This window comes from Sceloporus undulatus, chromosome 1 (assembly GCF_019175285.1).
Source record: "Sceloporus undulatus isolate JIND9_A2432 ecotype Alabama chromosome 1, SceUnd_v1.1, whole genome shotgun sequence".
Lineage (NCBI taxonomy): Eukaryota > Metazoa > Chordata > Lepidosauria > Squamata > Phrynosomatidae > Sceloporus > Sceloporus undulatus.
This window is the reverse complement of record NC_056522.1, coordinates 42,733,440-42,748,393: the sequence shown is the minus strand read 5'-3', so window position 1 is coordinate 42,748,393 and position 14,954 is coordinate 42,733,440. Positions and strand designations below refer to the sequence as shown.

Below are 14,954 nucleotides of genomic sequence, written 5' to 3'. Positions count from 1 at the left end.
TTAAGAGTAAGCTCTTGGGCAACAGCTTCTTAAAGTGAAAATCAGAGATCAGTTCCATTTAACAAGTCATAGGCTTTTAATAGCCCCTTATATCTGATCACTGATTAGAGATAACAAAATAAATTAGTAAAGTGATTCCCAAGCTCTGATCCTCCAGATGTTTTGGGCTTCAGCTCCCAAAAGCCTCTGCTGTCTTGGCCAATGGTCAGGGATTTTGGGAGCCAAAGTCCAAAATACCTGGAAGGCTATGGACAAAGGTTTAGTGTGGTCCATGGGTTGTATGCATTTAGTGTGGTCCATGGGTTGTAGCCCATCTCCATTTTTTAATTTTTTTCCCTGGAACCTTTGGCACACATACAACACATACACCCTCCTCAGTGCATGAAGCTAGACAAAAATAACTTCCCATAAGTATTCCAGAAGTTCAAACCTTGTACTAGATGCTATTGGACATCAGCTCCCAGCATTCCTCACCATTCACCATTTTGTCACTACCTGTCATTGTTTTCGGGAGACTTCAGAGGAAAACAGAGGTATTCGGTCTTGCTCTGAGGATGCAATCCATTGGTCCTGGGGGGGCAAGAATTGGTCTCTGCTTCCACACAGTTGCCCACCCTTGTTGTAAAGCAAAGGTGGGAATCATGAGGTCCTTTACATATCATTGGACTGTAAATCTCGTCAGCTCTAAGCATCAGGAGCAGTGGTGAGGAATCCTGGAAACTTACATTCAACAACATCTAGAGTTCTGAATGATTCCCATCCCTGTTGCAGAGGTTCCCATCTCTTTTTAAGTGACAGATTTGAGGAAAACACTTTCAGGAACTCTTAACTGCCATTTCTGGTCTTCTCAATGAGGAACCCATCATTTAAAAAATGAGCTTTCAAGGATTGTCAGGGTTTACCAAACCCCTATTTGAATACCAACGCTTTAACATCATCCACCTTCTTCAACTGCTAACCATTTCAGAGCTTGTAACTACAATTTGCCAAAAAGGAGATTCTGGAGGGTTGTATCCCCCCAAAAAACATGTTCCCAAGCTTCGAATACAGTGGTACCCCGGGTTACGAAAATAATCTGTTCCGCGGCGCCCTTCGTAACCCAAAATCTTTCGCAACCCGAAAAAGCCATAGGCGCTAGCGCTGGAAGCCGCGATTTCGTGCGAAAAAGCGCCGAAAAGCACCAAATTTTTTTTTCGTTAGCCGAAAAAAAAAAACGTAACCCGGAACAGTTTTTTCCTATAGAATTTTTTCGTATCCCGGAAATTTCATAACACGGTGCTTTCGTATCCCGGGGTACCACTGTAGTTTATCCTTTTCTCAAGATGTCCACATTTTGAGCAGGCCAGAGTGACTCAACAATGCAGTCTTTGTTTTCCAGTAGACAGAATTGTTTTGTTTAATTACCCAACTGACACCTTTCCCTTCCTCATAAGAGCTAAGGCACAGATGAAAGACTCATTTTAGACCTGTCAGATTGCCATCTCCAAGCTCATTTACATTTGTAACAGTAGTTTCCTGAGAAAATACAGACATCTCTTTGCAATTAATGGACCCATATCTTAGGCTCTGTGGCTCTAGGTGCTGCTTTTCATTTGTAGCAGTCACCACCTCCATCTCTGGCATCTCTTCACCATCTTCATCACTTTCACTTTCCTGAAAAATAATTCCAGACAATAAATGATTCATTGCACAAAACCAATTTACTTTAGTCATGTCTGAGAAAAGCAGAAGATAAAGATTGTAGGCAAGAACTTATTATAACCTTTCCAAAGATTTTTACACCAATATTACTAGGCAAAGATGCAGCCTATAAAGTTGAAGATGATATGACCCATTTGGAGAATATGCACAAAAGCAAAAAAAGCTGTAAGTGAACTGACAATAATAGCCAAATTGTCCACCAAGCATACAAAATATAGCTCAATTCCATATATGTATACTCAGGAATAAGTCTGGTCAAAAAGCATCTTGGCCTGCAAAGCACAGCTCAGTTCTGTGCTGCACCTTTGTGGCCTGCAAAGCAGAGCTCATTCCATGCAACAGCTTGTCAGACTTCAAACAGCCTCTTATACCTGATTTTTTATCAAATACTGCAGACATTTTCCAATCAGTAGCAGAGATTCCCATCCTAGAAATGTATGGCTGGAATCACACCAGAGAGCAAAAGCATAAGAGTAAGTCCATTGCTGCAGTCTGACTCTACAGCCCTGTACAGAACGGGAGACAATTTTTTTCACAGGAGACCAGCTCTAATCATGCAGGCTCCCTGCACAATTTGGAAACCTTGAGAATCAGTATTTGAATTCATACAGGGAGTGCACAGATCAAGGGTAGGCAACTGTGCTGAGTTCAGGGGCTTCACAGACTGGCAAAAAGCCAAAATAAAAACAAAAACAACCACCTGGAAGTGGTCAGATGTCCACTTCTGTTTTGAAAAACATTTTTCCTTTAAGTTAAACCATGTGGAGAAGGGCTCACTGTAAGGCTTCCAGATGAAGCAATTCATCCCTTTGTTTAGTCAGGAAAAGAGCACTCTTGGGTGTCTGGAGGTGGGGTCAACATCTGTAAAAATTACTTTAGGGAGTCACATGAGGCCCCCAGGGCTACACTTTGCAGAAATATAGAATCATTGAATCATAGAGTTGGAAAAGACCTCAAGGACCATCCAGTCCAACCCCCTGCCATGCAGGAATACACAATCAAAGCACCCCCAACAGATGTCCATCCAGCCTCTGTTTAGAAACCTCCAAAGAAGGAGACTCCACCAACCTCCGAGGGAGGCTGTTCTACTGTCAAACAGCTCTTACTGTCAGAAAGTTACTCCAAATGTAATCTCTTTTCCTGTAGTTTGCATCCATTATTCCGTGTCCTAGTCTCTGCAGCAGCAGAAAACAAGCTTGCTCCATTCTCAATATGACATCCCTTAAAATATTTAACTAGGGCTATCATATAATCTCTCAGCCTTCTCTCCTCCAGGCTAAATATCCCCATTCCCTAAGTCACTCTTCATAGGGCATGGTATCCAGACCATGTCATGCCGGCAGGGAATTCTCAGAGCTGGAAAAGTGTCTTGTTCCATGCTGTATGGGATCAAGGAGATTTCACTTCTGCAGTTCTAATTGACTAGGATTATTTTCTGAATAGGGTTGCTGAGAAGGCAAAAACCTATGATAGCTAGTTTTCTAACAGTACATTCAATATTATGCATTCCCACACGGTACAGGTAATTTCCCGTTAACATGCCATTTGTAAAAAGTGAGCCAGAGCTCTAGTCCAACTGAAACATGTCACATATAGTAACACCAACATGAAACATCTGTGGTGGGGACTGAGTGCTAACATTCTTTAATGCCTCAATGTGACCAGATTCAAATAAGTCTTTATTCATCACTTCCCACAGAGCTTCACAGCCAGAAAATTATTCTCCCTACTCTTCACAACATCCTGTCCCCATCTGACTGCATTCAGTGCACATGTTTCTTGCTGATCAGCTTTCTCACACCAGAGGACATCAGGACAAGCTTTTGAACAGCTTAGCCTCTGACAAAACATCCATTTAACATGGCAGTTGGTAACATGATTCTCAGCAATTGCAAGGTGAACAGGTCAGTTTGCTCTTATTTCTTTGAAATATTACCAAAGAAAGGAACAATATGTTGTTCCAAGGAGGTAATTCGATAGGATCAACATTCTGGGACTTCAACCATCGTCATGCATTTCTTTTTTGTGCAATGATTACTCTATAATCATTCCCCGGTAAGCCTGATAAAAAATAGTACATGCACATGTCAGAGGATTCCCCCCCCCCCCCAAGGCCAGTTATTCTTTTTATCTGCTTTATCACTGTATGCATATCTATAGTTTTGTGGCATTTATATCCTGCTTTTCTTCCAGTGAGCTCAAAACTACCTTTATGGCTTTCCTTTCCACTTTATCCCCACAAAAAACTTTGTGAAATGACTGATGTTGGGACAAAGTGTTTTCCTAAAAGATTTGCATTGTTAGCTGTGTGAATAACTGATGTGAATAGACTCGGGATAAACTGGGATAAAACTCTGCATATCTTGAACATGTTTTGAATACATTAGTATCATCTACTCTATCTTTAGTTTTTTGTGGGTTTTTACGGGCTATGAGGCCTTGTTCTACAAGAGTTTATTGCTGAAGTTTCACCAGCAACTGTGGCTGGCATCTTCAGATAATGTAGCATGAAGAGAGTGGGCTACTGTTGGTTGAGAGGAAGCAATCTACATGTTAATCTGTGTATTGTTCTGTTGTGGAATGGATAGACTTGTTAAAAAAAATACCAGTGTCTGAATACAGTGGTACCCCGGGTTACGAAATTAATTCGTTCCGCGGTTAATTTCGTAACCCGAAATACCTTCGTAAGCCGAATTCCCATAGGCGCTAATGGAAAAATAGCTCTCTGCTGCCCTCCGGTGGCGGAAAATAGCGCCGCGGTTTTTTCGTAACCCGAAGAAACCTTCGTAAGCCGAAGCAATAAATCCCTATGGGATTTTTTCGTATCCCGAAAAATTCGTAACCCGGCGCATTCGTATCCCGGGGTACCACTGTAATCCCCAAGGGTTGTGGGGGAGAAGAGAGGGAGACCTGGAAGGGAAAGACAAGCTAGCCAAGTAAAGGAGGCTGAGGCAGCTTGAGGCTGCATGTGGGTAAGAGAACAAGGTGGCTTGGTAGAGTGAGTGAGGTGGCTCTTGGAAGAAGTGAGAAAGGGGTAAAGAGAAGGCAAAATTGTTGTTACAAATACAGTGAAGGTTAAGGATATTTCTAGTAGCAATTATCACAGCTTACATATCAGAGGTCTTTAAAGGGAGAATGCCATCCTATTGGTGGCTTGAAATTGTTGGTAAATGTGTCCTTTCTCTTTTCTTTCTTTCTTTTTAAAATATAGCAACCACACTGGCTATACTGCTTGCTGGAACTGATAAAATCTGAAATTCTAGGTAGAGTTGCTCATACTCTCAAGCAACACTAATATGGAAGGCCATTACTGAGTTAAATTGATGGGGAGTAAATTGAGGATAGACAAAAATGGAAGCATTTAGTCACACACACCGTCAGACTCTTTCCTGGATGTTCCTCCCTGGGAGTTTCAAGTGCTCTTAAATTAGCTACAGAGGATGCTTGCATTAAATAAATGCTGGCCTAAGAATAGAAAATGTTAGCATTTTTTAAAAAATGGTCCAATGGTGAATCAGTATCAACTGGTCTGGAAGAGTAATAGGGTGTCACTGTGCACCATGTGGATTGAAATCCTATACTTACCTAGGAAAAAGCTGGACAAATGAGGGACAAATTATATGTTACATGTAATTGTATCTGTCAGAATTATAACTTCTCTTTTTTTAGTTGGAAAGCCATGTCAAGAACAAGGGTCTACAGTTTGTGGCCCATAGGTGTTCCATTTCCAGCCAACATGACCAATGATCAGAAAAGCAGTGATCAGTGTTGCTGTTTTTCTAAAGAGGAGCCTATATCAATAATGTAGGGAAACTTGCAAGACAAAAAAAAAAGTTCCCCACAACTTCAGCACAAGTTGTGCCGAAGGGCAATTCTCCACATGTATCAAAAAGAGGTGTTATTCCACAAATTTGCCTAGTATGTCTCTGACAAGAAATATTTATATGACTATAAATATTTAGTCTTCTTGGTTGAAAAACATTCAGCTGATTTGTGGAATTAAACCACAATGAGGGTCATTCTTTCAGGTCCATTGGGTATTTCCCATTATTTTGCTGTCTAGGTAAATCTGGGATATTTCAGAACTTATTATGTATCTTAAAATTAACACAAACAAGCCTGGACATCACATAAAATGCCAAATGCTTTTTACACCACTGGGGGACTCAATGGCATTTACCGTTTTCTGTGTCCTGTAGTATTCGTCTATTGCGTACTGATACTTGGGTTCAGTGAGTCCAAGGAACGTGGCTAGCTTTCCACCAAGGAATTCACAAGCTGTAAAAGTGATTGGACAAAATTTGAACCTTTATTTTAGGCCTCATTCCCACTACATAATAAACTGGTTTGCAAACTGGTTTGAGGTGGTTTCAATGGCCTTATTTGCACTTCCACCGAATCCCTGACACAGTTTGTCGAGGGGCCCCCAGTGCTAGTCCTGTTTAAAGCATGTCTTTCAGATCTGCAGAATTCCCCGTGTCTTTTGCAATAAATCAATTCAGTGCTACTGTGAATGGGATGCGGATCGGACTCGGTTCCCTGTGACGCAATCATCAATCATCGTGGGGGGGGGGGTCTCTTAAGTGTGGTCAAGCCTACATTAAAAAACTTTACCTGTGTTTGCCCATCTCTTGAACCTTTCTCCCTGGGCAAAGCACCATTTTTGGGCTGCTCACACTGCTGCAGGTTCCATTACCACTCTGCTCCCCCTCTTTACAGCTACTCCTCCATTATTTTTTAGAACTTTTGGGGAACTTTTTCCCATCTTATGGTATTTTGACTTTACCTCAATTGATCACAAATTGAATTATTTGTAAGTGGGAATGAGGTCTTAAGGACAATAAACCAATTAGCATTAAAAAGTCCAGAAAGAAATATTATTTTATCTAATGGCTGTTAGCTGGATAGAAGTAGCACATGATTACTCCCATACTATATACCTCATAGGTGTTGGGGTTTTTGTTTGATTGATGAAAAAATAAACAGACTGATTGCTGGGGAGAAAAAACACAGCTTCTCACCCATAATCTTCCATCTACATGATTAGAGTGCTGTTATTCTGTTTTATCTGCCATGGCAGCTTCCTATAGAATCCTGCAGTTTGCAGTTTAGAGAAAGATATTCAGAACACTCAGAGAATACCTCACTAGATAACAAACCCCAGAATTCCACAAGATATAGCCATGGCAGTTAAAGTAGAGTCATGGTGCTATAATTGTGTCATTTGAGAAAAAGTATGTTTCTCAGTAGTTACTAATGATGTGTTAACAAGTCACAAAGTGTGGCATAGTGGTTTGAGTGTTGCACTGTGATTCTGTAGTCCAGGGTTCGATTCCCAGCTCAGCCATGAAACCCTCTTGGATGACCTTGAGAAAGTCATATTTTCTCAGCCTCAGTGGAAGGCAATAACAAACCTCCACTGAACAAATTTTGCCAAGAAAACCCCATGATAGGGTCCTACCCGCCATAAATTGGAAACAACTTGAAGACACAAAGCAACAATAATAACAATATGTCTTGCTCTACCAGTCTGACCACCAAACAAACTATAGCAAATATATATATATACTTACTAAAAAAAGATGTTGCTGCAATTCGAAGTACCCAGAGTTTCAGATAACTACCCCAGGAGAGGGTGGCCTATGAAACAAAGACAAAGACCAGTGACAAGACAGAAATTTATGTTTGTGTAGCCACTGCAATGTTATTAAGGGTAGAGGTAGGGAGCCTTTTGCCCTTGATTTGTTGTGGACTACAAGTCTCACTGTTATAACTGGCCATGTTGGAATAGAGCTGATGGGAACTATAGGCCATAAACATCTAAAGCACCAAAGGTTCTCTTGCCTCTCCAATTAATAGACAGCATTTAATGGGTTATTGCTACATCCAAATTGTAATTCTGCTGCAATCTCATTTTTCAAGACATTTTAACAGACACAAAGATATGCACAATTTTCCTGAGTACACTCCCAGGCTAAAACAGCACAGCAGAGATTAAAGCTAAATTTCTTCCTGGAATAATTAATTCATTTACCATCTACCCACTGCATCCTGAGATTTTAGAATAGAAGAGATAAAGCTACAATTCCATTCAATCTATTCCCATACTATGTATATCACCATTTAGTAGTGCAAAGGCAGGCAATCAACTGAGGCAGGGTAAGAGCAGCTGCTCCCTGCCACTGTCATTCTCTCATCCATCATAGTAAGCAAGAGGTGAAGGCAGATTCTGCTTATCTGTTTGTTCCTGTTATTTCACTAAAACAGGAGAGGGCAAACTGTAGCCTGAGGAGCAGATGTGCCCCCCATGATTGTTTTTTAGTCACAAGGCTCAAAAATGTTTCAAAAAAATGGTTTGCTCCAAAATGCTCCATTGAGGGTGTGCAGGCATCTCCGCCACATTTTTGCCTCCCCTGGTCCATTTTAGGTCCAGGAAAGGCCTTTTTTTAAAAACAGGATGTTAAACAATGCCTTTCTTGGGCCTAAAATGGGCCAGGGGACCCTAAAAAAAATGGCAAAAATGCCCCACACTTTTAGAGAGTGGGGGCATTTGAGGGGCAAAAAAATTGATTGTTTTTTTTACAGATGTGCCACCTTCTAAGGTCTCTAGAGGGGTCTAATATGCCCCCTAAAACCCCTCACAGTGGCCTATCTTGGGCTAATGTCACCTTTGCCACACAAAAAGTGAGCAGAGGCAGGTCTTCCTTATGGCCTCTTCTCAGTCTTCAGCCAACTATTATATGTGGTTTTAGGACTTTGCCAGACAAATCTAAATTTCAGCAGGATAAAAGTGTATTTGGCTGGTACTTATTACATGACATTGTGTTCCTCCTCCTGCCGCCCTGCATCTCATTTGTTACTGTTGTCCAAAATTTGTTACTGATGGGCAAAACCTGTCAATAGGCTCTTGATTTCACTGCTATTCCATTACTGCCTTTGTGCAATAAGTCCCTTCTACAACAGTTCCACTTCTCAGGCAGTCTAGGCTCTCAGTCTCACTGCTATTCCATTACTGCTTTCATACAATAGGTCCCTTCTGCAACAGTTCCACTTCTCAGGCAGTCATGTGGTATATGCTTCTCTCCCCCATGATCCTCGCAGCAATCATGTAGTCAACAGTTCACACAGCAGCCAGCTTCGGAAGGCAGTTGGCAGCTTCTTGAAGTACATGGTGCCTGTGTGAATGTGCACATATTAATCCCGTGCTTCGGTAAGGGATAGGAGCAGTTATCACAGCTGCCAACAACTTCCTGAAGCTGAAAAGCCCCATGCTTTGGGGGGGGGGGGGGAGAACAGCACATTCACACAGGCTGTGTTTGGCAGTGCAAAAATTAGATAACTCAATCATAGATTGCCAAAGTGCTATTGTGGTGGAAAGCATATTAAAAATTATGCCAAACCAGTGTGTTTCCATTCTTGAACTAGCTCGATTGAAACAGAACAGCAGGATGCTGTTCGTAAGTCCTTAGTTTCAACCATTCTGATGTATTTCTATCCCTCATAGAATCTAGACTGAAGACTTCAAAATAATCAACATTTATTTATGGTCATAGACCAAAATGAGATTGAAGACTTGGCATTCTCCCTTTAAGCCTTGCTCACATTTTAAGATTGTCATTAGAGGCCTAAATCTGAATGCCTCTGCCCTTTGATGACTGGTGAAGAAAGAATAGGATCATTCGTTTGTGATACCCTCATACTTTTCCCGGATTAATTCCCGCAGAGTTTAGCAAATGCTAGGGGGGAAAAATCGTTTGTTTAGGCCCTTCAGTATGTTACAGAAGGCAGTTTCAACTGTTGGTTATATTTACCTTACTAAGATTTTATTAACTATTGTACCATGTTACTGTGATACATTTTTATCACAATTGTTAGGTTCCTTGTTTTTTTTTATCGAAAGCTAGCATATATTTAAATCATTATCATTATCATCATCATCATCATCATTATCATCTCACAGTGTCAAGAAGGGGTTCATGGTTGTTCTCTTCTGCATCTTCTTCCTCAGTAGTGTACTCCTCCATAGATTCACCGTTTGCAAAATAAATAATCCTTCTTGGATTTTTACATTCTTCTGAACTTTCATCTCCCACTTGCTTGTCACCATTTTCTTGCCTCTGTTCATAAGAAAGAATATAAAGACTTAGCTGAAACAATTTTAGGAGAATTTCAATTCTGGAGAATTTGGTATCTTTTATTTTATCTCTTTTACAAATTAGATTTACTAGATTGCATTATGATGTTTTGAAAACTAGAACCAAAATCTTCAGATAAAATGGAAGGACAAGTCAGAATTTTATAAAAAGGGTATAGATCAGTAGTGGGGAAAGTTTGGCCTGTAGGTTGCATGTGCTTACCCCATTCCATCAAAAATTGTTAAAAAAAAATGTTTTTTCAACATTTCCACCCCCAAATGTTCTCGGGGGGGGGCATAGGGACTTTAAAAATCACTTTCTGGGCTTCCATGGACCCTTTGAGGTCAAGGAAAGACCTCCTTTAAAAATAGAAAACAGACTTCTAGGTCACTGTTGTTAATGGAATGGAGAGATATTGGATTTCAAAAGAGGGGTCACTGTTGAGATGCAAATGGACTCTAAATTTCCTTGACTTTGAAAATCTCCCTATTGCCACATGGACAGGAGGAGGAGGAGCCTGCCTGCAAAAGATATCCTCTCCATCATAACATCTTTACTAAGGACTGAAACAACATGCAGGCATCTGACTAACATCTCCAATTGGTTTTTCCCCCTCCTGTTTGGTTTGCAACATCTTGCCTGATGAAGAAGCCCATGAAGCTTCCAAAGCTTTCAACAAATATATTGTGCATTTCTGTTGGCCAATAAAGGTATCGCTGATGGATTTTTGTTTTTATTTATTAAATGGACAACACAACTACCCCTGCATGTTTTCTGAACTCAGAGTGCCAAAGATGTTTGCACTCAATTAACAGTGGGAGGAGAGGACAAGAAGGGGTAGAATCCTGCCCTTCCTACTAGGATCAGGCAGCAGGTGCACAGAATCATAGAGTTGGAAGATACCTCAAGGGGCATCCAGTCTGACCCCCTGCCAAGCAGGAATACAGAATCAAAGCACCTCCAACAGATGCCCATCCAGCCTCTTTTTAAAAACCTCCAAAGAAAGAGACTCCACCATACTCCTGAGAAAGTGTGTTCCACTGCAGCACTTACTGCCAGAAAGTTCTTCCTAATGTTGAGGTGGAATCTCTTTTCCTGCAGTTTGCATCCACTGGTCCACGTCCTAATATCTGGAGCAGCAGAAAACAAGCTTGCTCCATCCTCAAAATGACATCCCTTTAAATATTTAAATAGGGCTATCATATCACCTCTTAACTTTCCCTTCTCCAGGCTAAATATACCCAGCTCCCTAAGCCACTCCTCATAGGGCATGGTTTCCAGACTTTTCACCCTTTTGATCACCCTCCTCTGGACATGCTCCAACTTGTCAGCATGCTCAGCAAGTTGGGGAATAAGGGATTTGATGCATCTCACGTTGTCCCAACGCAGTGCTGGACTTCAAGCCCCTAAATATAGGGCAGTCCATAGAAAACAGGACACCTGCAAACCCTAGCCAGATGTATAAATGCTTTTCACATCTCCCAGAGGTAAAAAACAACAACATGTAGCCCCACAGACATTGTTGGACTTGGTTTCCCATGTAACCTCGCTAGCAAAACCAGTATGTGAACAGGATGATCTGCATGGAGAACCAAATGTTGTGCCACTTCCACTAGAACAGAATTCAATAGAATTTTTTGGTCTCACTTTTTAAAATGGTAGTTCCCAACCTTGGGATCCCAGATGTTGTTGGACTTAAATTCCTTGAAGTAAAGGGTACTGTGGCCTGTGCTGAAGGATTCTGGGAAATATAGTTTAACATCTGGAGATCCCCTTAATTTGGGAAGCACTGCAGAGTGACCAAAACAAAAATGCAAACAGCTTCTTTTATATACGTACCACTTTATACCGATCTAGCAGTGTCTAAGCAGTTTACAACTGTAAACTAATTGCCCCCAACAAGCTGGGTACTCATTTTAGCGACCTCGGAATAGCAATAGCAATAGACCGCTTATCAGTTCACTTAAGCACTCCCTAAGTGGTTTACAAAGTGTAAGCTAATTGCCTCCAACAATCTGGGTACTCATTTTAGCGACCTCCTTGGAAGGATGCAAGCCTGAGTCAAGCCTGAACCCTGGCTAATATTGAACTTGCAACCTTATGGTTTTGAGTGAGTGGCTGCAATACAGGCATTTAACCACTGTGCTACCAGGACCAAGAAACAAAACCAAGGGTACAACCATGAAGAATGTGATAGGCTTTTTATTCTTGGTTGCCACTATGGTAACAAAGGCAGGTTCAGTTCCAAACCTATCCCACTGCTTTGCTCAAAATTATTTTAATTCAGTGGCCAAAACTAGAGGAAGAGATGTTATCTTTGGACTAAAAAAGAGCAACAATATCGGTAAAGCAAGGAACAATGGAAGAGTATATATTTGTAGATTTTGAACAAATTAATCTATTGATTTAAGGATGGTCACATGAATTTCATACAGTTTTCTTGGGCAAGGAAAGCTCAGAGGAGGCTTGCCATTTCCTTCTTGTGAAATGTACCAGTGTGGTATATGGTTTTGAGTGTTGAGCGTTGAAGACCAGAGTTCTGTTCCCGGCTTAGCCATGAAACCCACTGGAAACCTCGGGCAAGTCACATGCTCTCAACCGTAGGGAAAGGCACTAGCAAACCTCCTCTGAACAAATCTTGCCAAGAAAACCCTGTGGTAGGGAAGCCTTAGGGTCACCATAAATTGGCAATGAATTAATGGCACACAACAACAACAAATGTAGCTACAGCATCTGGTATTCCTTGGCTGTTCCCCATCCAAGTACTAACCAGGCCTGACCTGCTTAGCCTCGAAGATCAAACACAATCTGGTGCATTCAGGGTATTTAGGCTCACTTGGTGCATTTAATTTTTGTATTTTACACATTGATCTTACTGTGTACTGATGAAACCTGCCCAGTCATGTTACTCAGAAGCACAAGATGAATATTTTTCTTTACAATTGCATTTTTCCCCAGGTACAGTTACAAACAACAGTTAAATCTTTCAGAAGGCTCAAAGGATTTTCTGCTCTGCTGTGTGCAAGACATTGTGATAGGTAGCTATTCTTAAAAGTATTAAACAATGGTAAAAACATAATAGTAACTCACAGTTAGACTCCCTTGGCTATCTTCCATGGCAGAAATAAGATTTGATTAAAATGCTGCTGAAGTAGGTAAGAGAAAAATGAGAACACATAACTGGAAAGCCATGCATAGATCTTTCAGAAACATAAGCTATGCAAAACAAGAAGCCAGTCAGAAAAAACAGAACTGTAACATTTCAGGATATTGCTCTCTGAAAAGAGGCTGGCTGTATTTGGATTATGGGTTGGGCCTTTTCCTTGTGTTTTTATTATGTACTGCTGTAGATCTAAATGATTGCAGTGAGAGACAAAGGGAGTGCAGGAACCTGTAAGACTGATACTAGAAATGGAGATAAGATCTCCATTTTCCTTTTGTTTTTAAACCAATGCATTGGAGTCTTAGGAAGTTGTATACATTATCTCCCTTTGAATCCTCACCACCACCAAAAAAAAAACCCTTATTAAAAAGTTTACATGTCACAGGTGTAACATGTCACAGGTGTAACATTTGCCCTTTGCCAACACTTTTACAGTTTCTGTCCAGCCAAAACAAATATCACACACCTTCCCTAAGAAAACATAATTTGCTTGCAACCTGATATGACATGCCACCTACTGGCTGCTTTGTGAAGCCGCCATGTGTTAGGAACTGCACTTGCTGTCTGCAATTTCTTGACAAAACTAAATTTTAAAATGAGATTTTAACAAATCTTTTATCAGCAGTTTTTACTGAATGCCTAATAATAAATAAGCCATAAGCAACATAGGTAAGGAGAAGTGTTTATTTTCTGTTGAATTGCTCCAGCATCTAAAGCTAGCAAGAGGGCTTTAAACTAAATCCTGGGGGGGGTGGGGGTGGATATGATAGCTTAAACATCTGTCCAAAGCAAGCTATAAACACAAGAATGTGAATTCTAGAGGAGACATTGAGGGAGAGAATGGGAGCCACATTAAAATTCAGTGTAGAATAAAAGATAAGAACGAGTTACACTTTACATGTTTATACACCAGTATGGAGTCTGGGATACAAACAAGGTGAGCTTGAGGTCCTAGTGCAGGAAGGTAAATATAACTTTATATCTATAATAGAGACTTGGTGGGATGACTGCCTTGATTAGAATATAACAACTGAAGGATATAATCTGTTCAAAAAGTATACATGGGGAAGAAAAGGAGTGGAAATAGCATTATATGTCAAACACAAATTCACTTGTACAGGTGTCCATGTGAGTGATCAAACTGGACCAATGGAGAACATTTGGGTAAAAATAAATAGGGAAAGAAATAAAAACAACACTGTGGTAGGAGTTTACTACAGGCCACCAAATCAAGACAATGGGGTAGATGTTGCTTTTCTAAAACAAATCTCAGAAATCCTGCAGGAAGCAACTTCTTGGGGCCTTCAGTTATCCTGATATCTCCTGGGGGACTAGCCCTGCTAAGCATAGGCTCTCCAACAAATTCCTGGTGTGCTTTGCAGATAATTTCGTCTTTCAAGAGGTGGAGGAAAGAATAAGGGGATCAGCAACTTGGAGGAGTCAGTAACTGGAATCAAAGTGGTTGGTAATTTAGGGGGAAGTGACCATGTTTTGCTAGAATTCGTGATTGTGGGACAGGCCAAAAAGAGTACAGTGGACCTTCCTTGTATGTGGACTTACCATCTGCGGATTTGAGCATCCACGGATGGCAAGTCGATGGGTAGGCAGAGGAGGAAGGGGGGAGAAAGAGGCAGCACGGCCAGAGGAGGAGGAGAAGGAAGGCGCAGCATAAGGAAGAGGAGGAAGAAAGCACGGCTCAAGTTGGGAGGAGGAAGAGAAGGAGGAGAAGGAGGAAAAAGGCACAGTGCACCGTGACATGGGAGGAGGAAGAGGGCACACTGAGGTGAGGTGGGGGGGAGGAAGATGAAGGTGCAGTGCAACATGAAGTGGGAGGAGGAAGAGGAGAAGGAGGAGGAAGCAACGATGGGGAAGAGGTGGAGGAGTAGTGAGGAGAAAGAGGCGGTGGGGGTGAGAGGAGGAGGAGGAGGAGGAAGCTTCTCCAAATTGCCATAGTC

General features: G+C 41.2%; 1 protein-coding gene across 1 annotated transcript; it reads right to left on the bottom strand.

Annotated features, from left to right (window-relative positions):
• Positions 1-1,388: 1,388 nt before the first annotated feature.
• FAM177B (family with sequence similarity 177 member B) lies at positions 1,389-13,071 on the bottom strand. The gene is made up of 5 exons (XM_042446770.1): positions 12,927-13,071; positions 9,660-9,818; positions 7,275-7,341; positions 5,882-5,979; positions 1,389-1,653 (listed from the first exon to the last, which is right to left on the bottom strand). Exons 1-5 carry the CDS (start codon positions 12,951-12,953, stop codon positions 1,456-1,458), a joined length of 549 nt encoding a protein of 182 aa, XP_042302704.1. The 5' UTR covers positions 12,954-13,071; the 3' UTR covers positions 1,389-1,455.
• Positions 13,072-14,954: the final 1,883 nt, after the last annotated feature.